General features: G+C 38.8%; 1 protein-coding gene across 9 annotated transcripts in view; it reads right to left on the bottom strand.

Annotated features, from left to right (window-relative positions):
- LTBP1 (latent transforming growth factor beta binding protein 1) overlaps positions 1-19336 on the bottom strand; it is a 328168-nt gene that overhangs the window by 116379 nt on the left and 192453 nt on the right. For 4 of the 9 annotated variants that reach the window (XM_075924972.2, XM_075924973.2, XM_075924978.2 and 1 more), the window contains 3 exons: positions 16819-16941; positions 7986-8144; positions 3597-3830 (listed from right to left, as the gene is read on the bottom strand). In XM_075924972.2, coding sequence (XP_075781087.2) covers positions 3597-3830; positions 7986-8144; positions 16819-16941 — 516 coding nt within the window. The remainder of the gene's footprint in view (positions 1-3596; positions 3831-7985; positions 8145-16818; positions 16942-19336) is intronic. The other 5 variants (XM_075924974.2, XM_075924980.2, XM_075924977.2 and 2 more) reach the window with 3 other exon arrangements.

Raw genomic sequence — 19336 nt, 5'->3', positions numbered from 1 at the left:
ATATTTATGTTAGCTAATGATCTGAATCAGTAAATTAGATGACAAGTCCAAAAATGAATTTTTATACTTTATTTTAAAGCACTGCTATCATAATGAGATAGTGTGTAAAAGGACTAAGCATGTATATTATGGTATCTAGTTTGGTGAGATATGGGGCTTATCTACACTTAAAATACTACAGCTGCTGTATTCCAGTACAGAAAGTACCTACATTGAAAGAAGGGATACTTCCATTTGGCATATGTAATCCACCTCCAAGTCTTCCATCAGGCTATCACTGTCTACGCAGAGATTTAGAATGCCTTAAGAATGGCACTCAGAGATGCACATTTTTTAAACTCCTGACTAAGTAGTTTAACTGGCCTAATTTTCTAGTGCAGAACAAACCTTAGAATGAATCCTGGCATACAAGTATTTGTTTTGTAAGGAATTTTTGTTTTGGTATTAATCTGTTCAGTTGTGAATTATTTAAATTGTAAAGCAGCAAAATATAAAACAAATATAAATTAGTTTCTTACCAACTTTGTTCCCAAAAGTTCCATATTAAAAATATTTTAACAAATGAAAATTTGTTGGTAGTTAGTTAAATCCTAAATGGTTTTCAACTGCTTCATAATCTGTCAAAAATTAGTATTTTGATATTAGATTAAATATTTAAACTTAAAAATGTAATGCATCTTGGATATTTTTATATTATCCAAACCACTGACAGATAGACCTGAGACTTTTAAATCCTTAAAGAGGGCTACTATTGTCAACCTATGTAGGTTTCAAGTTTATCTTGAATGTAAATCCAATGCACTCTAAAGGATGCTATTTGCTAACAGTTTAATTCTTTTAAAACATGGTTTGAATTGTCAAAGACATTGAGTCAGATTCCTGGCCCCAGTTCTAGTCAGAAAACTGCTCCAGCATCAATGGAGCCACTGTTTCTACTCTCTCTCCTGTGAGGCTTCATCCTAATTATGGCCAAGGAGCACACAACACATTCTCAAGAGATACATGACTTATCCTGGGATGACTGTATGCCAGGGTGGCCCCCCACATAACTGTAGTACACATAAGCCTCTTTAATCCAGCAATTTTGGGAAATAGGCTATGCCAGATTATGGAATTTTCCGGATGATTGTTATATGCCATTATGAAGGGTAAACAAAATCTATTACTAAAGTTTTTGTATGTACAAACCATTATGAAGTACTGTATATGTATAATGTGTCGCAAAATAAATCCTTAATGCACTGTATTTAACCTGTTATTGGGGTGGCGGTGCAGGGTCTGAAAGGGAGGTAGGGTGCAGTACACGCTGGGACTGGGAGGGTCATCCAAGGGTCTGTATGATAGGTTTTCCCGAATCACAGACACCCAGATTAAGGAGGTTCAAGTATATAACAGCATGAGAACAACGAAGAAGTCTTAGCCATGTCCTCAACACTGGCAGCCAACTGTTGCCCTTGTGAGGAAGAGTGGAATAGCAACCTCTATCCCAGATCTATGCCACTGGGGGAGTTGCCTAAAATGAGATGATCATTCTGTTGCATGCTATGCTGGCTTTAGAGCTAGTGTGAATTTGTGAAGTAGCATTAAGTGCTATGGTAAAGATTCCCCAGCCTGGGGAGTCTACCCATTGTGAGCTGATGAGCCCTGCTGATTCCTGGCCTGTAATATTCCCACCTCTATGTGAGGAAACTGTCATTAATGGAGCATACACATTTCTTAATATGGACCTGTGTTTCCTCTGGAAATTGAAAGTTACTTAAACTGGAGATACTCAATTTGAGAAGCTTAACAATCACTGCTGATTTTACCAGAAGAGCAAGGCATCCTTAGCAAAAGTTTTCTTAATAATATTCATGAAAATTTAATTGAATGTGTGTTTTTTCCCCACCAAAAATTGCTTTTTTGTCAAAATGAAAATTTTCATTAAATTTCCACGGGTGTCAATGAAAAAGCAAAACCTGTTTTCCTCCCCCCCAGTTTTTAACAACACAAAAATGAAACAATTTGGACACAATGGTAGTTTGCAGTAGAAATCTTTTGGTTTTTCATTCCTGTAAACTGGGGGGGGGGGGGGGGGGTTAATTTTTTGTGGATCTTTTTTATGAAAACTTCCCCTAAATTTTTAAAGGGAACAAAAACCATTTCCTCAGCAGCCCCAATTTTTAAGCATTGCAGGTACTTCGAGTACAGAACATAAAGAATATTTTGCTTTTCAAACTTCTAAGGTTTTTAAAAGTTATAAAAGGACAGAAATTCTAACATGCACATCCATCTCTTCAAGTGAGCATGGTGTTTTTTTTAAGATGCATAATTTTAACAATAGCAAACCAATTTTCTGCAAACTTTCCTGACTGTTTTTTTATATCTCCTTGAGCTATACAAAATTTACAATTTTTAACTTCAGTTGTTTTGATTTATTGTTGAACTAAATTTCTGGTGGAAAAAGTGTAAATTTCACTTTTGGGCTGACATTATGTGTGGAAAATTTCATCTCTTAAGGATCTGTGAAGAAAGGTACGTACAACTGAAAAGTTGGGATTAGTACACAGATAATGCCCTAAATCCAACAAAGAAAATCCCTCAAATCCTTTAAAATAAGTCGTTTTTATCTTCCTTTCAGGGCCTAAAAGAGTTGACAATTCCTCTTTAAAGACTGGAAAGTCTCAAGTCTTTCCCTCTACTTATGTAACTCATATTATAGTATTTGGAACTCACTTACTTGAAAAGTATTTCATTTTTTCTACCTTTCTGATCCAGAAAAATCCCTCAGCTTTTCAAAATGAAGGCTGCCAAGTTCAAGATAGGATTTTCCAATGCAAACAAAATGACTAGTTACTTTGTTTGTTTTTTCAATTAAAATGTTAGGTTTTTTTAAAGAAGCACCAGGGTGTTGATCATCAGAATAAGTAAATCTATAAAAACTGTACTTCCCATGAAATTCTGCAAAATTTACTCACTTTCCCTTATACAAGCTGCATTATTACTTCATATAAAGGACTCAAAACCATCACAACACTTCTCACAATCAGATTTTTACCTGCCTATATTCTGTTCACCAATAGCGTGTTGGCAATGCATTTATTTTTGCACATGCTGCGGGCTGTCTGTATTTCTTTGCTTCTGCATTCATATTAAGCATGTTAAAAACAGGGTAATTTAAAGCTGCTAATGGTATTTAGAGGAGTTTGCAGAAACCCATGCAAAGATTGAGGAAAAAAGTACAGAAATCAATATTTAAAGAGGCCTTATCGTAAGAAGATATTAATGACTTTTCATATTTTAGAAATGCCTAATATTGTTACAAGAATCGTTATAATAGAACAAATGTTTTCTGTTTCTCTTGCTCACAAAAATTAGACCAAACTATGGTTTTCCCACTCTGTAGAGTTTTCAGTATATAAGAGGAGCTATTGAATAACAATGGCTGAGAACTACAGCCGGCAACATAATGCATCCAGCGACATGGGACTTGTCATTATTTTTTAAAAACCTCAAATTTGATACACATACCAAACAAAAAGGCTGTAAAGCAGAGTACATGCAAATAAATACAGCTATCTACTAAACTATATTTCAAGATCCTTTTCCACTCTCACCTTCTTGCACAGCCATCTCGGGCTCACTTTTCTGTGAGAAGGTCAGTGCCTCCACTGGCTCTTCCTTTGCTGGGAGAGGTGGAGGAGAAGTACCTTTAGCAACAGGTTGAGTAATCTGGGTCTTGCCAATGACAGGTGGCTGTACTCTAACTGCAGGGTGATGATATAGCTTGTTTCTATGAGAGCCAGAAACCGTATAACCCATTCCACCAGGGCAGATTTCCTTAAAAGCAGCTAGATTTGGGATGGGAAAATATTCCTTTTAAGAGTCTAAAAGTGCAATACGTTGACACAGTGGAAAAAAATAATGAACACAAATAAACTCTGCTACTGTATGTACATTTATATAACAAAATATGCTATATTTCAGAACATACATTATTGCATTATAATATTATTGAATACCTCTGAAAAATTACCTTAGGATTTAATTCATTCCCCCATCAAAGGCTTTTACTCCACTATCTGATATCTTTCTGCAGCTGGGTTAAATATGCCTCTACATTTGAACCATTTTTAATTAATCTAATTCAAACAGTATGTTATTTCTGAGATGACTTTTCATCAGCAATTTATCACTGTAGAGCATAAGTAACTAGATCTTATTACTTCTATAATTCTCTTTTTGAATTTTCCAAAGAATAAAAAATCATGTTTTATAACATTCATTTAATAAATATGAATCAACTACACTAGAAACCTTACATAGTCCTTGATCTAGAGCTATAGGGCCCATAACTAATGTTTAAATTCTAGTGAAACATGATATACTCCATATGCCTTAACATGCAGTTACAAAGTTCATAAATCAGACTCTCAAAAGAAGTGAAACTAAATAAAATGTTACCATGGAAAAGATTATTTTAGTGAAATACAAGACAACATACAATTTCAAAAGTTCTGAGGCCACTGAAAAAAGTGTTACTAGCAAAAGCATATTTTAGATTGGAGCTTTTAAGAGAGTCATGAGTAGGGATGTGAAAGTGTAAATGGTTAACCGATAAGCCAGGGATCAGCTAGTTACTGCACAGTTACATGCAGCCCCCATCCCCAGCACAGCACAGGGAGGGGGGTAGGCGGGAGCCAGTGCGTGCAAGGAGACAGATTTTAAGTCAGTTTCCTGCGCATACTGGCCCCTGCAAAACTGCCTGCCAACACCCCCACTGTGCATAACCGGTGAAATTTTCAGCAGTTATATGTTTACCTAAATAAATGCATTTTCACACCCCTACTCATGAGTAATATTCTGACTTTGGAAAAATATATTATTAGAAAAGTAAACATATTTAAACATAGGCAATGGCTATAATTTAAAAGGAAAATATCTCAAGTTTTTTTTTAAATTTTTATAAACTTTAAATGAAATATAGGAAACACTTCAATAACTCAGATGTGATACTAATAAATCATTTAAAGGAAATCTTTGGAGTGTCTTTCAGAAATTTACAACATTCTATTTTTTCTTAAAAATGAAATTTAACTAATTTAAAAATATCTGCAGGAATAAGGGTTCCAAAAACAATTCCCAAATATAGAGTACCTGTTTAATCCTATACTATCATCTTCAAATTAAATACATAGTGGTCATCGTGCCTCACTGGAATTTAAAATTTATACTGCATCCATTGTTCTGATGTGTGTAAAAATACTATATTCCAAAAATAACACATTCTTCCAAATATGCAGAAAAATAACACTTCATTTGGATTTTTTAAAGCTGTGTTTCTTTGGTACTTCTTAAGAGAGGGCTGATATATGGCTAGATCATCTCTAGAAGGGGGAATGGAAATCATGTTCATAAATCTATCAAAAGAAGAGGTTGTTGAAACTAAGCAGCATCTATTCTAACCCCTCATTAGTCCCTCTGCATGAACTCCAGGTTCTGGGGTTTGGGAGCTGTGGCAGGATGCAGAGGGCCTCTGGCTCCATGATCATCCCACCCCAAACAGTGGACTCTTGTTCCATGCTTGAAAACCTCAGCCAGTGGGCAAGAGAAACAAGATAGAGGTTTAGTGGGAACAGACCCTAATCATCATTATTTTAAATACATTCAAGTTGATATATAGGATATTGGAACCCAGGGAGAAACACAGAAAATCTAGCCCTCCATATTCCAGGGATGACCCTTTACAGCAACAGCTGATCTGCCCCTATATCATGAAATATTAATGGAGTAGGGAGCCAGCTCTGGTAGACTTTTTAACAGACAATCATTCCTTGCCAACTTAAGAGAGTGAAGCAGTTTAAACTCTGCAGTTTAAAAATTGCTGAATTTTTCATTTAAGTTTGATCCTCCCAGATCTTTTTATGATGGAGGGTATGATCTATCCTACTGCATGCTTCTTCACTCCTATTTTTGACCGTACTTTTGCAAATATTTTATTAAATGGCTACCTCATGTTTTTCCCACCTTAAAAGGGGGTCCAAACGATTTTATAGGGCCACATTTTAAAGCCACCCTCCAATTTTGCCCGTGCAAACAGTTGCAGGTGCAATTTTGTGGGCACAAAAGGTATAATTTAGAATTAACTGAAGTTACACATCAGGTAGTTTGATGTCTTTATAGCCCCACTTGTGCTTATAATTAATTGTGGACATAAAAGTGAAGATTAGATTGAAGTCTCTTTACAAATGTGTCCCTTAAATATGCTTCTTACTTCTAAAATAACTACACACAGAAGTTATACTTAATTAGGTGCCTAAAATATTACAAAATAATGGTCAAAGATACTCCAGATATTGTTCATTCTGGTGCGTTCATCACCTTTTTTTTTTAGTATAAATACTACATTTTTTGCAGCGAATTCAGTGGGTGTTTTAGTAATGCAAAAGATATAGGTTGAAATTAAAGTTTCATGGAAGTCAACAGCAAACTCCTATTATCTTCAGTTGGGCCAGGATTCTACCTACAGAATCATGCCTCCATATTTAATAAATAATTAACTCTTCGTATATTTTGTATTCTCTCCCTAAGTAAATTAATATTTTAATTTATATCATTAGACTACTCATTCTAATACATGAATATCAATCATACAGTATTGAACATAAGAACATAAGAAACACTTATTGTTCCTGCTATTAAGTAACTAGCCACCAGAAGAGATTATTCTATGTAAAGCTTTACTTGTCTGACAGCGAAAAACAAATGGATTAAAAAAGTCACCATTCATGTATGAACTGTAAATCTAATATTCATATAGGAAATAATGGCCCAAATATTCAAATGCGACTAGTGATTTTCATTGTTTCAATTTCTGAAGACCAAATCTCAAATATTTTAAAGGGTCCCAGATTTTCTGAAAAGTAGATCCTCATGTCTTTCACTTTGGACACCCAAATGTTTCTAGTCACGTCTGAAAATATGAGCCAATGTACCATCAAACTATGCTCTAGATAAGAACAAAAATTTCCTATGACCACTAAACACAATTGAAACAATTACTGAATTTAATACACATGACTATAGTAAAATTGACCTGATGTTACAGTGTTTTTAGAAGTGACTATAAGCCATCTGCTTTACCATATATCCAACTGAAACAGTTAATTAATCCTGAATTAAAAGATCCAGAATTCTGACATTTAAGTAACACTGGACAGGATAGGTACTCTGAAACAATCCTTACAACTCACATCGAGTAATCTCTTGGTCTGTGAGTAGCTTCACTAAAACCAATGACCCCATCTCTATGGTGTACCAAACTGATGCCTGGTGCATGTATTTAGTTCAGTAAGACTTTAAAAAAAAGTCAATTGGATTACTCCTGGAATAAAATGTTACGCAAAGCAAGGAAGGATGGCAGAATCTGACTCTACGCATACCACTGTTGATTGTTCAGGCCACAGGTAGTTTGTAATATTTAATTTTTAAGGTATTATTAGTGTGATGAGACCATCCTTGCACCACTTATAAAAGCGTGCTAGAAACATATAAGGGGAAAAAAAGGCAAAGCACACTTACCCTTCCACTATTGTAACTTCCACTATTTATAACAAAAGCTTCCTGCATCTGCATGCATTAAACTATTTCCCAAAATATTCCATGATTTCATTTGTAACTTTTGTGTTTGAAAAATATCAAGGACACGTTAATTCAGTTTATCCAAATCCCGATATACTAACCTTATCTTCATGTTATGGGAATTAGGAATTTAAAATTCCCCACACTGAGATGGGAATAGTTGTTAAACTGGAAGCCTATCATTACATAGCAAAGGAAAATCCCATCTTCATTATGAAAAAGCTGTATTGTATTTTTCTATTAGCAGTTACAAAACCAGCAAGAAAATACAGAGCACAACAACATAAAGTATAGGAGATGACATAGTATGCATTCAGCATACGGTGTGTGGATGAGTGTTTGAGGTTTTTCTGGGCACCTCTTACCTGTTCCTGGAAGGGGACATTTCTCACAGTGTGGGCCCCAGGCCTTGCCAACACTGCAACAGCAGAGCTGCTTGCTGAGCTGAACAGAGAGAGGGTGCATGCACTGCTTTCCTGCACTGACAAACCGGTAACAGGGCCCTTTCTCTTCAGGATTATCAGCTGCAGCAAAAAGGGAAGGAGGACGCTAGAGTTTACATGACAAACACCACCTGAGTTCCATCACCAGTGAACAGGATTAACACAGCTATCTGCTAACAATTTTTTTAAATGCCTGGATCTCCGAGTACTCAGAATACAAAGAAGATTTCTTATTTGGCATCAACAGCATCTGAATTCAGACTAGCACTACACAAAATATTAAATTGGTATTTTAGGAATCAAAGCTGATGTTCAAACCAGAAGTTGCCATGCTCTAGTACACAGAATTATTAGCAACAGCTTTCTTTCCCATGCATAAGCACTACAGCATAAGCTCAAAGCAGGTGAACAGTGAAACAGAACACTGTACAGTCACAACACCACTGAGACTTAAAAAGCCACACAAACAGATGGGATTGCAAAATGGCTATTTTGAGTATTCTATATCGGAAAGCTGTTCTTAAATGGACACGGCAATTACATATTTACATTTCACTACATTTTATACGCTTTAACAATGACTAGTTGAATATTTCTAGTCCTAGCAACAAAGACATTTTGCAATTAAAAAAGCTGAACAAAGGAAACAATTTTAGATTATACTGTTGTTGGATTTTTTTAATCAGATTTACAAGCTGTTTGCTGAAATAGTCAACTAGTAATGCTGCTGGCCATCCCCCACCTCATTCCACCCTCTTTGCTCCAACTACCCCCTCAAATATATGTGATTAAATATTCCACTGACTTAAAATTGCTCTGGTCCAAGAAAATCATAGTGCCTTAGCATATTTTTTATCACTGCACATACAAAAGATATAAACTTTGTTGAATGTAGATACAAGGCCAAGATCTATCCAACCTTAATATTTCAAAAAGAAATTGATAGAGCTGAGTGAAAGGTTCATTTAAACCAAAATAAAAGCAAAGGCTACGTCTACACTGGCCCCATAAAACGGAATAGTCATGCAAAGCAGGTAAGTCAGAATAGGGAAATCCGCGGGGGATTTAAATATCCCCCGCGGATTTAAATAAACATGTCCGCCGCTTTTTTTCCGGCTTGGGGAAAAGCCGGAAAAAAGTGTCTAGACTGGCTTGAAAGCAGGAATAAGAGATCCTCCAGAAAAGGGCTTTATTCCGGAGGATCGCGCCAGTCTAGACGCTTTTTTCCGGCTTTTCCCCAAGCCGGAAAAAAAGCGGCGGACATGTTTATTTAAATCCGCGGGGGATATTTAAATCCCCCGCAGATTTCCCTATTCTGACTTACCTGCTTTGCATGACTATTCCGTTTTATGGGGCCAGTGTAAATGTAGCCAAAGAGTTCAGAAATCAAACAGAAATGTCAGAGCATATAGGCATTGTAATGTAGCTTTTTAATTAGAAAAATGGAAAAGATTACTCAAAACTAGAAAGTTATTTAATATTTGAGCATCAAAAGCCAGCGACATATGATAGTGACTTTAAATCTTAGAACTCATGGCTGATTCAATATTTAGGGTAATGCTGAGTCTTGCAAAGGCACAGTTATATAAGGTCAGGAGAAAAGAGGCAGAGACTGAGTTTTATATATTTCCCCACTAGCTTTTTACATTAGAAATTCAGGTATTGCCTATCCTGCGTTTTCCCTAGAAGACAGTATGCTCAACTGGAGAAGTTGTAAGTTTATGACATCAGATATATGAAACGTGGAAACCCTGATTTAATTAAGGGAGGAAATCATTCTTATTCATGTTGTTTACAACTTTTACACTTTGCTAGTGCCTATTTCACTCCAACACCCAAGAAAAATTTGGGAAAAAAGATGGTGTTGTTAAAGATTCAACAAAATAGAAATTAAAAACAAATATTTCAAGTATCTCTGTTAATCTTCATGGTGGAATTTGAACAATATGTGACTATGTGTTTCCTCTGCTTATGTAGTCTTGAATGGCCATGACTTTTTCGCACTTTATCACATTACAACTTGGTAAAAATCTTTAGGATGTCACAAATAACTAAAATTTTTTTATAAACAACAAGAAGTCCTGTGGCATCTAATCGACTAACAGATTTATTGGAGCATAAGCTTTCGTGGGCGAAGACCCACTTCATCAAAGCTTTTTATGTATTCATTGTAATGCCCAGATTTTCCCTCCATCAAGCACAAAGGAGTAGAAGAAAGAATACTGAGGTTACATTATCAATGAAGCAAAAATGGAAAGTTGTAAGGGTGTTTTCACTGTATCCTTTGCATTACTGCATTTTAGGGAGGTTTCTCCCACTAAATAGCAGATTATTTTTTTCCAGATCTGTTCACAAAACTTGAATTAATCCTGGGAACATGTAACTTTAATCCTTTCCATATTTCTAAGGTTGCATCTATTTTCTTGGTAGTATCATAATACCAGGATCCATACCCATCTGGCATGCATCTCAGACTGCTGTAACACTAGCAAGAGTTTGCACCATCCAGAAAGCATATTCTTACCATCCTCAGATAAACAATTTCTTTAATAGAGTCTCCGCCATCTCCATTTTTGAGTGGAAGGGACATTACAGTCTTTACTTTCAAGGTGCCATCCCCTCCCCAAACTCCCTGTATTCTAGTGAGGGGAAGCAGAAAAGGAAAGATACATTCTTCTCATTCCCTTCCCAAAGACTTTGCTACATTAAAAGAATAATAAATCACGTTTTTCCACTGGAGGGCTCAGACACGTCATCCAGAAATAAAACATGCTTGCTCTGAATGATAATCACCAGTACTTCTGAGGCTTTTGGTAATCCTATTCTTCTCGACAGCCTAATATAGAGAGGGAGAGCAAGAGGAAGTCATGGTTCTAATGTGAGTAAAGGAAGTTACCTTGTGAAGTAACAACAGTTCTTTGATATGTGTGTCCCCACTGGTGCACCACTATTGGTGTCAGGGTCGTCCTGGCACCACAGATCAGAGATTTTTCTACCAGTATCTGGTCAGGCTGCGCATCGTTCGTGCCTTCGCAATTTGTGCATACAGCCAGACTCCCCTCTGTTTCTTCATGTACACCATATTGCATGGAATGGATCCAAAGAAGGAGGGAGGAAAGGTGGGTTGTGGAGCACCCGCGGGGATATACATCTTGAAGAACCGTTGTTACTACACAAGTGCGTAACTTCCTTTTCTTCTTTGAGTGATGTCCGTGTGGGTGCTCCACTATTGGTGACTCTATAGCAATGCCTACAATGCGGTAGGTGGGCTTCAGATTACATGTCATGCACAGATGAAAGGACCACCTCAGCTATAGCCAAACTTGTCTCCATTCATGAGTAGATTGAATAATGTCTCATGAAGGTGTGGCTGGATGACCACATAGCTGCAGCACAGATGTCCTTAAGAGGGACTCCCTTCAGAAAGGCAATTGAGCTATGGCCCATGTGGAATGTGCCCTTGGGGGTGTAGGGACTGGACTGCTTTGCAGCGAGTAACATTGGGTTTTACAGGATGTTGTTAATTTGGAAATACGTTGCGAAGATAGTGGCGTTCTCTGAGAGTGTCCCACAAGTAGTGTTTGTGATTTGTGGAAAGGCCATTTATGGTCGATATAGAATGATAATGCCCTCCGGACATCCACGGTGTAGAACACTGCCTCCTCATGAGAAGCATGAGGCTTCAGGTAAAAGGTAGGAAGGACGAAGGGCTCATTAATGTGGCATTCTGAGCAGACTAAGTAGAAAGGAAGGATAGGGTCAGAAGAGCAGTCTGTCCTTATGAAACACAGTGTAAGGTGGTGATGCCAATGAGAACAGCAATTTCACTAATTCGCCTCACCTATGTGATTGCTATTAAAAACACTGTCTTTGCTGTTAATAGGGAGAGGGAGTGTGTGGCCAAGGGCTCAAATGGTGGTAGAGTTAGTGTGCTGAGCACCAAGTCCAGATTCCACATGGAGGCTAAGGCTATAAAGCCCTCTAAGAAACCTCTTAGTGATAGGATGTGCAAATATTGAAAAACTCAATTAGAGTGTGGAAAGCCACCAGCACAACTAGATGTTCTTTAAGAGAGGAAACTGATAGACCTTGACTTTTCACATGCATGATGTAATCCAGGATCATATGAAGGGGAGTGACAGTTGAGTGCCGATGTTGACGCACCATGCTGAAAAGCGGTTCTACTTCTGAAGATAAGTATTGCGAGTACTGTGTAATTTACTCTAAATCAGAACATTTCTTGATTGCTGTGAACATCTCTTCTCCACCTGCAAGAACCAGAGAGAAACCACACCGTGTAGCGTTTTTGGCTGGGGGTGGAGAAGAGTGTCTGCATTTTGAGAGGGCAGGTCTCGATGACTCGGAAGCAGGTAAGGAGGTTGAAGAGACATCCGATAAAGATAGGAAAAACAAGTCTGTATGGCCCAGGCAGGGGCTATGAGGATGACAAGGGCATTGTCCAACACAATCTTCCTGATGACTATGGATATAAGAGGGGTTGGAGGGAATGCATAATAGAGGCCAGCCTCCCATTTGATAAGGAAGGCATCTCCCAGAGAATTGGGTCCCATACCCATCCTGGAACAATACTGGGGGCACTTGGTATTCTGGTATGCTGTAAAAAGATCTACTGTCGGCAATCCCCAACGTTGAAACAGAGCGTGTAGGACACTTGTATGAATTTCCCACTCATGGTCTGTTGTGAAATGACTGCTAAGAGCATCCGCAGTTGCACTGTTGGCCCCCGGAAGGTACGATGCAACAAGGTTGATGCTGTTGTGAATACACCAATTCCACAGACATACAGTCTCTGCACAGAGGGATGGAGAGCAGGCACCACCTTGTCAGTTGATGTAAAACATGGTGGTGATGTTGTCGGTGAGGATACACACCTTAGAGCCATGAATATGCCGAAGGAAATGTTTGCAAGCATGGCTCACCGCATGGAGCTCTAGGAGGTTGATATGCCACTGGGATTCATGAGCTGACCATCTTCCCTGAGGAAAGTGTGCTGCGTGTGTGTGCCCCACCCGAGGAGAGAAGCGTCAATGGTAATTTGTGTAAATGGCTGCATCTGGTGGAATGGAACAGCAGTAAGGAGGTTCCTTGGACTGGTCCACAACTGTAAGGAAGTATGAACCTTTGTAGGGACCATCACCTGCTTGTGTAGGTGGTGCTTGGCTGAAGTGTAAACTGAGGACAGGCAATGCTGGAGGCAGCAAAAGTGTAGACATGCACATTGGATGACATATGTCGTGGCAGCCATATGGCCCATGAGCTAAAGACAGATTAATACTGTTATGATAGCGCTGGACATTATGATCGAAATCAGGCTTTTTACGGCTTCAAAGCGCTGGGTGGGAAGATATGCTCTTGCTGTGGTAGAATCCAGATGAGCTGCTATAAACTCTAGGGATTGAGAGAGACACAGAGTGGGCTTGTGTTCGTTTATGATGAAGCCGAGAGATTCGAAAAGCCTCTTGGTAAAAAGGATCATGTCCTGTGTCACTTGTCAAGATGGACCTCATATGAGGCAGTCGTTGAGGTAGAGAAAAAGCATGATAGCCTTGCAACGTAGCTGCACCGTCACAACAGCCAGGGTCTTTGAGAAGACTCTACTCTAAGGGCAGAAGAAAATCCGAAAGTCAGAACTTGATACTGAAAGTGTTCCATGATGACCATAAAACAAAGGAAGTGGCTATGAGCTGGGTGTATGGTTACATGGAAATAAGCATCTTGCAGGTTGAGGGCTGCAAACCAGTTTTCTTTATCTAGTGCCAGAATGACGGACGTGAGTGTGATCATCTTGAACCAGTGCTTGCAGAAGTACTTGTTTAAATGACAATTGAGAATAGATCTCTAACCCCCAGTTCTCTTCTTTGTGAAAAAATAATTTGAGTAAAATCCCCTACCCTGATATTACTCGGACACCCTCTCTATGGTGCCTCTGTATAGAAGATGATTCACCTCTTGACATAGAAGTGACTCAGGAGAGGGGTCCCTAAAGAGGGACAAGAAGGGTGGGGAGGTTGGGGGAACTGTTGCAAGGGGAATGGATTATCCACATTTGATGATCTCTAGGACCCAACGGTCTGTAGTTATTGCTGCCCATTGTTTGTAAAAAGGGTGCAGACGATGATAGAAAGTCGCGTGATCGTGAGGCACTGGTGAAATGGAGAGGTTGTGCACGCCCTTGACCTAGACCTCAATCCAGCTGCCTGGAGTCCTGCTAGTTGGACACTCAGTTATTAGGGACCAGTCGACACTAGTTTCTTGCCCTGGAATGATTTTGTTCAAAGGGTCTCTGCTGTTGTCTGGCATTTGCAAAGTCTCTCTGCCTCTGGTAGAAAGTGTAATGTCTCCTATGACACAGTGGTGTGCACATTCCTAGAGTACACGGTCTAGTGTGGGAATCCTTACTAGAGTGAAGGACTTCATCTGTCCTTGCCACAAAAACATTTTGTTTGTCACATAGTATGTCTTCAACTTTGGTTTGCATGTCCTTCGGAACACCTGCTGCCTGTAAACAGGAGGTGCTGAATAAGTTGGAAGGCAGAGAGCAGAAGAGGTAAATCTTTTGAGGGAACAAGCAGAAGAGTTTGTGACCACTCCACCAGAACCTAAAATGGAAAAATAGTTACTTACTTACTACCCTATAGTAACTGTAGTTTTTTGAGATGTTGTCAATGTGAAACCCACCATACATAGGCACATTTCATGCACAACATCAGAACCTATTGATAGCAGTGCCTCTCGGAGCCACATATATGCCCTGTGCCTTCTGATACTCTCTTATGAGGGCATAAAGTGAAGAGTAGCCACAACAAAGCCTATGTTGCTGAGGATTCCAAACAGCAATGGTTTAGGGTGGCTCATGGGAGCTACGCTGACTACATCATCTTGAAGAAACACATTTACTGTAGATAAATAACCATTCTTTCATCTTTCAGAATGTATCACTGTGAAGCCCACTATAAGGGAATACAAGGAGTCTCCCCTCAGGATGCTGGGAATGAGGCATTTTAGCTGCATTAGTGAAATAAAGCCTGAAGTATTGCTCTCCAAAGATGCTGCACGTATCCTGGATGAGTTTATTGGCGAAGTTACATTATGTAGTCCACTCAGAGCATCTCTGTGACAGAATAACTGATTCTTTGACGAGCTCAGTTTAGCAACAAAAAGATGAGGAGACAATCTAAAAGGTTTGGTCTTATCACGGTACAGAGTAAAGCTATGTAAAAAACCAAGCATCCAACAGTATTTCTCTCATAGGCTATGTCTATACTACGTCCATCTGTCAGCAGAGGGATGTAAATGAAGCACTTCGAAAGTGCAAATGAAGCCTGGATTTAAATATCCCTGATTCATTTGCATAATCATGTAATGGAACTCTTTTGAAAAAGCACTATTTTGAAATTGAAACCGCAGTCTAGAAGTGGTTCTTTCAAAAACAGCGCCATTCTGTGATTATGCAAATGAAATGCGGGATATTTAAATCCAAACTTCATTTACACTTTCAAAGTGCTTCATTTACATCCCTCTACCAACAGAGGGATGTAGTCTAGACGTAGCCATAGTGTTTTGTGTGGCTTTGGGCAGAAGACCAGTAGGTTAATCAACTGTTTCAGGTACAGCTTTGAGATCATTTAGGGATGAACTTAGGATGTGGTTTCAAAACCATCTTGTCTCTTAAAGGATATGTAATGAGCCATCAGGGCATGGAGCTCACTGATCATTCAGGTCAAGGTAATGAAAGACTGTCTTGAGAGAAAAGTTAAGTACTGAGCAACCCTATAGTGGCTTTAACAGAGGCCTCATAAGTTTAGGAGGACAATGCTGCAATTGACCTTCAGAGTCAGGTTTCTGATAGGTGGATAAATATGGAGGAGGCTCATGAAGAATCTCAATACCACTGGATGGGAGAAGACTAAGTGCGACTGTATCGGAGTTACAAGCTGATATTGGTAGAAAGTTGGACTTGGACAGAACTAAAAGCCATGTGTAGCACATTTCAAACATGGTAAGTATAGTTACTCCTAGCTCAAGTGGCAGAGAGCTGTATGGTGGATCTAAGATTCCAGCCACGCTGATGATGATCCAGGTGGATGTTAATATGATGCCACATGATGGACTTTTTAAAAAAAGTTTGGGTGTTTAAAAAACCTAAGAAATTGTACATATACCTACACTGAAAGAACATTATTAAGGTTGCAAAGTCAAACGAAAAAAAGTAGGAAATGAAAGAATTATGGTTTATTGGGCAATGTTCAAAATTTCCTGGTCTGGGGAGCTGTGTCTCTGAGTCTTCCATTAGTTTTGTGATTTGGAACTGCAGCTTCCTATTTGATTATTTAAGAGAGCTTTAACCTGATGCTTTATGCTTCTTTGTAACTATGGGTATGTCTAGACTACATGCCTCTGACGACAGAGGCATGTAGATTAGGCTACCCGGCATAGGAAAATGAAGTGGCAATTTAAATAATCGCCGCTTCATTTAAATTTAAATGGCTGCCACGCTGAGCCGATCAGCTGTTTGTCGGCTCAGCGCGGAAGTCTGGACGCTCCGCAGTCGACATCAAAGGCATCTGTCGACCTCCCAGGTATGCCTCTGTCGCCAGAGACATGTATTCTAGACGTACCCTATATGTGCATATAGTATTATGCACATATACTATATATTGGTTTCAAAGCCTAATTTGCTTAATTCACTGTACATTGCAAGGAAAAAACCCAGTATATGAATTCTATTACTTACGTATGCATCTTGAAAGTGTAGGGTCTGGCACAAATCCCATTTTGCAGGTACATCTATAGCTGCCCATGGTATTCAAACACTCACCATTTGGGCATACCCCTTGCAGCTGGCATTCATTTATGTCTGTAAAAACACAGAAACATACCAATGAGAGAATGGAATAACTGAACATTAATATTAATCAGTTGAGTTTTCATTTATTAGTTATTCTGACGTTTTACCTGTAAAAACACTTTTTGTTTTGCAGAATCTACTACACTGGATCAAACTGTGTAGTTACATGTTTGTTAGAGTATTTTTTCTAACACTAGCAATATTTGAATTAGCATCTCTTATAGACACTGATAACACAAGTTAAAACTATGTAAAGTCATTTAAATACTCACTCTAAAGTTAATGAGATTTCTTCCACACGTTTTGAACTCTTGTATTTACTTCCAATACATCTTGAGAAAATAAATACATGCAAGAAACCTTGTGGTTAACAAATTTTAATCTTACCCATCTGAAAATTCATAGCAGATGTGGCATATTTTATATGGTATTGAACACTGCTTGACTATTATATGATGATGATGATGATGATGAAGCATTGCAATAGAGCCTGACAACCCAAAATAGGGATTTCATTCCAATTGTGCTGGAGAAGGGTACCAGCACAAAATAAAGGACAGTCTCTGGCCCAAACAACTTCTTTTATAGGATGCTGTCATGACCATATCTCTAATTAAACTTTTCCCAGATGAACCATTCTTGCCCTTCAAGAATCTAAAAAATCTTTCAGCAAACAATAAGCAAACAGAGACATCCAGTTCCTTGTACCAATGGAATGCCATTAAATTTAAGCATTTCTACTAAAGCATGCGTAGTGCATAAATGCTGATCTTGGCTACTTCTCCCCTCTTCTGAAATGGAGGTCACTGACACCAGCATTCCTTCTGTTTAATTTGGTTTTTTTATTAGATAATCTTTTTAATAAACAGCCACCTTTCTTGTCCATCTGTCTGTTATGGAATTTTCAACTTTCACACACACACACAAGCATATATGTATATGGGTGTGTATTGTAGCTGTACTATAAGGGCTGGAAGGACTTCTGGAATAGGGCATTTGCCTGGGGAGTGCAGGGTGGTGGGTTTGAGTCCCGCCCACCCTCCAAATGTTCACAATCACAGTGCAAGATACTCTCGTTGAACAAAGAAGACAAATGCCTAACCTTTATCAAGCTACCCCAACAAAGATCAATCAAACAGCAGGCATTCCAAAGCGAACTGTAATACATCTGGGTGCTAATGTTATCCTTCGGTACAATGTTGACCAAGCAAAAAGCTTGGTCAACGGCAAAATTGGCACCATCACCAATATAATATAGCTCTACTACCGCTGCAACCAAATCCATGAAACTGATATCCCTACAGCTGAAACTGAATTAGAAGGAGATGTTGGAAACCACATCATCGAGTCAATTTCAAGCAAATTTTGGATACGGCTTGGTGGAGCGGTGAATGCTTCCAATCATCCACGCTTATGCAGTCACTGTCGACAAACTACAAGGGCCCATGGCGGATAGAGCAGTTGAGAACCTTGGCTCTCAATACTTTGCACCAGTTCAACCATTTGTGGCGCTCAGTTGAGTTCTTTCTTTAGAAGGCGTACAGATCAACTAAACCAATCCAAACAAAATGAGGCATCAGGGGAAGGTGTGGTGGTGGGCTGTGTCCCCTAGGAGCTGCCGGCCATCCTTTCCACCTTCCCAAGGCTGGAGAGGGTGCCAGGCTGAAGGTGGGCAGGATAGGACATCCAGGGAATATGGGGTGGTGGGCTGAGTCCTCCGGTGGCCTGACAGATAAGGCGCCAGCCTCTAGAGCCAGGTATGGTGGGCTCCAGTCCTGCCAGCCTGAGGAGCCGCCAGGCACCTAACTCAGCCTTTTTTAGAAAGGCAGTCTTTCTAAAAGCACACCAAAAAATTAAAAATAATAAATAAGTGCACCAAGAAGTCAAAAATAAAGTTTTGAGCTAGCAATTTAGGAGAAAGATGGGATGGCTAAGAATGATTCAAGGTTGTTGCTAACTGTAAGCCATCCCATCTTTCTCCTAAATTGCTAGCTTAAAACTTTATTTTTTACTTTTTGGTGCACTTTTTTATTATATTTAGTCTTTTGGTGCACTTTTAGAATGATTCTCTTTTTTAAAAGTTTTTTAATTTCTAAAAAATATTATTTTAACTTTAATGTGCACGTTGTAATGCATCATCATAACTCAGTTATGTTGTATGTTTTTCATGTCTCTCTTTCAGGTCTTTTGTTTCTGGCTGAGCTCATCAGAGAACCATTGTGTTGATTTACAGTACTCCATTACAGAGTTCTATCTAGGGACTCAACCGGAACCATCCACAAACTGGTAACAAACCTTCAATGTTTTAAAAGAAACTGATGGACATGTTAGAATGATTTTTAGTTATGCACTTTGGGCAAGTCCTTGCAAAATTTTCTATTCACTGCACATTAACTCACCTCGT

The sequence above is a fragment of the Pelodiscus sinensis genome, chromosome 3 (genome assembly GCF_052426305.1).
Source record: "Pelodiscus sinensis isolate ZL-2025 chromosome 3, ASM5242630v1, whole genome shotgun sequence".
Lineage (NCBI taxonomy): Eukaryota > Metazoa > Chordata > Testudines > Trionychidae > Pelodiscus > Pelodiscus sinensis.
The sequence above is the reverse complement of the archived record's forward strand: the minus strand, read 5'-3'. Positions and strand labels throughout refer to the sequence as shown.